Here is a 7,500-nt window from a genome sequence, read left to right on the forward strand (position 1 = left end):
ACACTGCAGACAGTACTGCTTCGGCCTTCTGGCCTCATCAGTGCAGTATACACAGGTCTGAATGGGTATGCAGGTGGTACACGGTTTTTATGAATATTTGTTTAAAAATACACTATAATAAGGGACTGCAAGATGGCGGCCAATTCGTGAACTGCATCGAACTGTACACGTATGTACATCGAAATACCTCGTCAGTGCAGTATACACAGGTCTGAATGGGTATGCAGGTGGTACACGGTTTTTATGAATATTTGTTTAAAAATACACTATAATAAGGGACTGCAAGATGGCGGCCAATTCGTGAACTGCATCGAACTGTACACGTATGTACATCGAAATACCTCGCCATGTTGATAGATTATAAAATATGACCAAATAATTATTTTTAGGGCATTCCATGGAGTAGGGTTCCGCGTTTTGCCTTCTCCCCTACAAACCGTTACGTTTACTGAAAATTCAAATTATGTGCTTGGGTCGCCTGTGGTCGTTCTTGCCTATACAAAATGAAATACTATTCTTCGCGTTGCAGTTTCAATACGTACTTGGTTTGAAAAGCATTGTTGGTACCACGATGATCCAAATCGTGACAGTAACATGCCACGATTAAAGCAAATATTTCAAGATCGCAGAAAAATCTTCTCATGTTACCAGTCTGAGGAATAAACCAAAAGGTAACGTCATCCGGCATTGTCTGACACATTTGTTCCCGATAACAAAGACTGCAAGCAGTCAGTGATGCTGCACCCTTTTATAGTCAATCGTGCCTTGTCGCGCAATCGAAAGAAAGGGCCGAGAGAGGCTCCCTACTTTCCATAGCCTCCCTTGGCCGTTATCTTTGATTTCGTGACAAAGTATGTTCGAAGCGGAAGGGAAAACTAGTCCAGCGCAGCTCGACTGACATAAAAGCGATTGCTGGCAGTCTTGATTTCACAGAGTTTCGAGGCCCAACGCAACGACTGTTAACGAAGTTTTTGTTCTAAGAATGAAGTGATATGATATATGATATATATCATATCCGCAGCTCAATGTATGATTCATTTCATAGATCATTTCATTCGTTGATTCGTTCAACATGGGAACGTTAGAGCCCACAAAAAACCAGCTCTCAATGTCAGTGGCTTCATGGCACAGGTATGGCGAGGTCACGGGTTCAAACCCCGTTGAAGTCCTGAATTTTTCGCGCTTCTCTACGCAACGGCTAAAATTGCGCTCATAACTGCCAGGATCATAGCTTCGCTTGGTTTATATTCTTTTTAGACGTAAAGCGGCCTTCACACGACACACGTGTGTTGGCAAACTTAATTTGGCGTCTGTGAAAGACACAAAAACAGAGTTCTCAAACATGCTGGCGACAAAGAGAACTTGCCTCTATTCTCGCCAACTTTTCACCAACTTTTTCGTGATGGCAAACTCGTATTTGTCGTGTGAAGGCCGCTTAAGGCATATGATGCAAATTCTCTAAGACGTTCATAAAGCATCTTCGTGTAAAGAAATAATACCTTCACAGCTTTCTTAGTTTAATAAGGTCATGAAAAGGCAAAAAAAAAAAACATTACAAGAAACTTGCGATTTATCTCTCTAAACCGAAACACTAAATTACTGCTTGCACGTTCCTAAGCGGACTGTAAGAGTGGCTCAGTAAATACCAGTTGCTAACCCTGGTCAGGCGGAGAGAACTGACTCTGTTGATCTGAACTGTGATTAAATGTATCTGTATAAAAAAGCTGCCTGGAATGTCCATCTTACCGTAAGCATTGTAAACATGCTCTGGGCTACATTATATGCATGTCTCCAGTTATGATAAATAACTGGTCGGTAATTCTTTCTGACACTAAGCAACCAACGACACACGGTCTGTAAAGAAAATAATTCCACATACCAGGTTGGTTCACAAAACATAAATTGTTAAATTTTTATCGTACGTTAGCCCGCTTTTATAAAGTACAGGTGCAAATAAAGATTTTTAAAAACATGAAATTCCCTGATATCTTATTTCCTTTATACACCAATTTAGCGCCGACAACTCTTGGTATCCCTTGCGTGACGAAACGAAAGGTTTCTGCAATACTGGACAAAACAACTTTTAAGTAAGATAAAAGCTGAATTCCATGAAGTTTGCTTTGGGACACCAACAAGGCATCCTTGAGATCATGTGAAGACGAAGAAAAATTGGCTATCCTTCTTTTTGATAAAGAGAAGAGGTAAATTCTTGATTGGTTTAAAATACATGGCTTTAATACATACATAGATATATAGTTCACAAGAGAAAACGGAAATAAAAAGTCTTTAAGACAAGCACGAAATATTGCTAATTTATTTTCAATTAACAATTAAAAAATAGGTTGGCATGGCCTTTTTGCCGTTGTAAACTCACCTCTTCTTTGGTATGGACAGCATTCATAAAACCCAGTTCAAGCATTATTCGTATCGATGACAAAATGGTCTCATCATCCGTCAATTCAAAATCATTGAACTCGAACGTATACAACTTGTAATAATCTGCACTTTCAATCTTTTGTTTCTAAAGTCAATACACATTAGGTTAATGGTAAACAAACGACCTTGAAACAGCAAACATCCATTTTCGTCACTTCTTTTAAATGCATTATTTGATATTCAAATTAAAACAATCAAGACACTGTCAAAGTGAGTCCCATCCACTTTGCAACCAAAATATTCAATATTCAAAACTGATCTGATGACGTGAAATACAAATAAATAAATAAATAAATAAATAAATAAATAAATAAATAAATAAATAAATAATAATAATAATAATAATAATAATAATAATAATAATAATAATGATGATGATGATTGATATGACTGTCCCATCAGATATGTACATTGCATTGAAGGAAATCGAAAAGAAAAGCAAGTATAAAGATTTAGAAGTTGAAATACAGAGAATGTGGTAGATGAAAACCATAGTGTTCCCTGTAGTTATTGGTGCGCTTGGCACAGTAAAAAAGGGAATGGTACAAAACATCGAGAAAGTAGCAAAGAGTGATTCTGTGACAGAGATTCAAAAGATCTGCATGCTGGGATCTGCGCGAATCCTCAGAAAGGTGCTTGGTATCTGAACAGAAAGATTGACTTGAGTGACTGATGCCTCAGGTGCATGGTTTGCGCCCGGCTGATGCACTAAAAGAACCCCAGCGAAGACTGTGATCGTTTAGATGATGATAATAATAATAATAATAATAATAATAATAATAATAATAATAATAATAATAATAACGATGTTTAATCGACACATTCTCGCATTAAAACTGTGTTTACAAGGTTCAGAAAATTACAAAAAATCGTATTGGGACTGGGTTTACAAAATAGTTAAAAATTATAAATCCTACAATAGTTACACAAATTTCAATCATAACTACTAGAACATTATTTTTAAAAGATGTTGCGTTTGCCATTAGGACAGTACTAGGGAAAAAGCTTCGCCTAAAACGCTCGGTTTTATATTTAAAAGACGTCCAAAAGTTAGAGTTTCTAAGGGAATAGTCATGGGCAATAGACCTTATCGGGGCTAGATGTTTTGACAAGGGTCCGTCTTTGGTAATTTTATCAAAAGCCGTCATACAGAGTTCATTGTGCCTATCTTCAAGAATAGTTATTTCAGCAAGTTGTAAGGCTTCCTGGTATAAGGATCGAGGGTATATTATCCTTATTAAAGCTCGCATTTGGACCCGCTCTGTTTTTTACTAGACAGATAGACGGGAAGGGCGTTATGCCAAACCACGCAACAATACTCGAGGACGGAACGTACGAGGGCGACATAAATAACAAGAACATCAGCCGCATTGACGCCACCTCTACGTAGAACGCGGATAATGTGCAGACGCTTGGATGCCTTGGAAACAATCATACAGATGTGCTCATTCCATTTCAGATTGTCCTGGATAACCAAACCTAGAACCTTGTGCGAACGAACTGTTTCGATTACTCCTCCATCAATTCGTTAAGGGGGGTAGCTGAAAGGGTCGCTTTAAAGAAATACACAGCTCTTTACACCTTTTAGCATCAGGTTCATCGAAGCCCAGGAGCTGACAGTGTCTAATGTAGACTGAATGGACGCACCATTGTTCTTAGTAAGACATTCCGAAATAGAAACATCGTCTACAACTTCCAGGGATTCGTCTCAGTAGTAGGTATGGATAAGTCATTGATCATGATGAGAAATAGAATAGGGCCCAGTTTAGTTCACTGGGGTACACCGGCATTGACTGCATGGCAGGCAATCCGAAAACGCTTCTCCAAGTTTTACGCGTTGTCTCCGGTTTGAGAGGAAACTAATGATCCATGGTATAAGACATCGTCGAACAGCTAAGTCTACCAGTTTTCTAATCAGTACGTTGTGACGAATAAGGTCAAATGCTTTCGAAAAATCCAAGAAGCAAAGACGGCGGTGTTTATTAGGTATTAGGTGAATCTAGGTAGGACAACCAGGTGTGCATCATGTCAAGGAGGCAACAAGCGGTGAATGTACCTTTCAAGCAGCCAAACTGGATGGGGTCAATCCTATTCCTGATATCGTCAATCGTCCACGTGACCACAAAGTCCTCTAAAACCTTAGACAGACAGGGCGTTAGGGATATAGGTCTAAAATCACCTTCATTTGTAGGAGACTGGATCTTTGGGATTGGCGTGATGTTTGAATCCTTCCAAATAGCAGGAACAATCCCAGAAGCAAGGGATGCGTTAAAAATTGTGGTGACAGGTTCCGCTAATTCGTAGGCGAATTCTTTCAGAATACGACGTGGCACATTGTCAGGTCCCTGGGCTTTGAAAGGCTGAATTGCCAAGAGCTTCCTGCAAACTTCATGAGGTTGGATAGTTGGAACACAAGTCTCAGCCGGCAAGAGAGCTGGCATTGTAGTGGCATCCAAAGGTGGAATGTCCTCATTAACGGAAACATAAAATTTGTTTAAGGTGTCAGCTAAGTTCATCTCATTTAGGACTTTACCATCACATTCCAGCGAGTAGGACGATGCTTTCTCGGACCAGCCGGTCAGTCTGTTAACAGTACCACACCACCTGCCGCAATCGTATTTCCTTAAATCCTGTTTTTATAGTATGCTTTCTGCAATTTCTTGTTGCACTTTATGCCTTAGTGACCGCCAAAGGGGCAGGTTTAGACTCTGAAAGGCTTCTCTGTCGGTCTGTGATTAACAATTTAATGCCTGGTGTTATCCAAGGCTTGTCACTATGGTTACACTTTCAGGTTTTCAGAGGGAATGTACGATCCACCGCTCCAGTTAGCTGTGATGTAAAGGCGGCAGCAAAATCATCGGCCGTTGGACTGGAACCAAGTTCACTTTACCAGTCATGTGTGGTTACCCACCTCCCAAAAACGTCAATACCAGACCGGGGGTACCGACGTACCACGCGCTTAATAAGCTTTGCGTGTGTAACATTTTCCAAACTAGGTAACCATTGCACAATGTTATGATCGCTTGATCCTAGTGGAGCCAAAATACGCTGGCTCACATATTTGCTATGCAAATTTGTGTCTATAAGATCTAAAATTGCAGAGCCTCTAGTCGGTAATTCCACAACTTGTTTTAGGTTATGGCTAGACAGGAGGTGTTAAATATCAAAATCATTGAAATCACCATAAACAACAACCCCACAGTATGGATACTTATTTCGCAAAAAGTCAAAGGTATTAATTAAATATTCATTGAAGCTTTGGTTGCTCTTCTGCAGGGAGTCCTGGTGGATGATAAACCACATCACAGCGATTCCTGAAAATGGTCTTAATAGCCGGTTATGGCGTAACCAGACCCATAAGCATTCAAAATTAGGGTTTTCCAGGTCCAGTAGACATCTACAAGGTATTTTTTGAGCCAGATAAACGCAGAGACCAACCCCTCGGCTGTGCACCCGGTCTCTTCGGAAAATGTTATAACCACAAATCGATAACAGGTCATCTTCAAAATCCCCATTCAGCCGTGTTTCAGTAATTGCCACGGAATCACAACTACGTTTGCAGCCAGCAGCGCACTTAACTCATCAAGCTTCGAAAAAAACAGAGCGTGCGTTAACTAAACAAAAACCGGGTAATGAGCTTTGTTTAGGTCGACTGTTGTTCGTGCTTTTATCATCTAGTTTGATCTGAATGCAATTTCCAATTTCCTGTTTTGTTGCATTTACGAAAATTATCATAAAACCGTATGTGCAGATATTTATTTCCATGCGGTGCTTGAGGGCGTTGTGTTATTCTAACGGGAATCGCTGCGGAGCATTGGACCAAGGTTGAATTATTGCGTTGGTTATTAATATATTCTCCCTGAGAAAAAACAACACAGTTATTGCAATTATAAGATTGCAAAAACCTTGAGCTTCGTAGTGAGCAATTTGTTTTAAAAGGTCGTGTGCTAATGACTAATATCGGAAATAGATTTTGGTTGAAAGCAGTATTCCAAAGTCCAAGATTTTGTAATCGAAGCATCAGCGTGTTGTTGATTGCTGGCAATCGGTCGGTTTTGCCCAACTCAGTCAACCTGGCGGTCGAATATGTATTTCTGTTGGGTCTTTCCACCGGGCCAAAGGAAAGGTTTTCTGGAGGACCAGGGAGGGACTGAACATCCCCGCAGAGTAAGATGACTTCATGACCCAAACTTCTTGTGATGAAAGGTGTTTCTGGTAATAATAGCACAAGTACGCCATGCTTCGTTGATCTCAACACTGGTGCCTTTATCCTATGAGAACGTTGTTCTTTGACCGTGAAAAACACGGAGGATAAGAAAGGTAGCGAACTGTGTTCCTTAAGTGTAGGATGGCGTACTTCCCTGAACCATAACGAACATGGCAAAGCTAAGAAAGCCAAAAACCTAAGAGCCTAATGGAGACACGGGTGGACGCCATTAGGTCCCAGTCCCAGCGGGTATAAATGTATAAATGGGGTAGTTTCTAAAGAAACTGTGGTGCTGCGTCGGTGGGGAAGTAGTACAAAAAAAATGTGGTTTTATCAACGGAGTTGATAATGTAAATTGACCACCGCACAGGGATTCTAAAAGCTGACGTTTCGAGCAATAGCCCTTCGGCAAAGCGAATCGAGGAATTATGGGTTGTGTGTACCTTTTTTAGCAGAGTAGGAGCTACGCTATTGGTGGTAACATGGTAACGTGAAAAACAGGAACACATTAGTTAAATGAAAATCGTTCGTTAATACGGTGGGGATTAAGGGTGCCGATTTGGAAGATGAACTTTTGTTCCAGATTCTTTCGGCTTTCCGTCGTACCTAGATGTAGGGAAGGGCCGCAGATAGCCACTTGTTGTTTGGAGTGGTTAGGGAGAATAAATGACGAGCGACTGGCTTAGATGCACCTTTGTCATTCTTCTCAACATCGCGAAGGTGTTCGCGGAATCGGTAGCCTAGTCGTCTACCTGTCTCACCAATGTAGAATTTATTACATAACGTACAGGTTATGGAATAAATGACATTTGCGGAGATTTATGTGAAACTATCGGTGATCTTAACAGATCGCTTAG

The 7,500-nt window shown here is 40.4% G+C and overlaps 1 protein-coding gene across 1 annotated transcript in view; it reads right to left on the reverse strand.

The window, feature by feature from the left end:
* LOC138007060 (cGMP-specific 3',5'-cyclic phosphodiesterase-like) overlaps nucleotides 1-7,500 on the reverse strand; it is a 104,245-nt gene that overhangs the window by 11,125 nt on the left and 85,620 nt on the right. The window contains exons 13-15 of the mRNA XM_068853750.1: nucleotides 2,375-2,521; nucleotides 1,747-1,854; nucleotides 543-652 (exon numbers count right to left, since the gene is read on the reverse strand). Of these exons, the coding sequence (XP_068709851.1) occupies nucleotides 543-652; nucleotides 1,747-1,854; nucleotides 2,375-2,521 (365 nt within the window). The remainder of the gene's footprint in view (nucleotides 1-542; nucleotides 653-1,746; nucleotides 1,855-2,374; nucleotides 2,522-7,500) is intronic.

Source organism: Montipora foliosa, chromosome 6, assembly GCF_036669935.1.
Source record: "Montipora foliosa isolate CH-2021 chromosome 6, ASM3666993v2, whole genome shotgun sequence".
NCBI lineage: Eukaryota > Metazoa > Cnidaria > Anthozoa > Scleractinia > Acroporidae > Montipora > Montipora foliosa.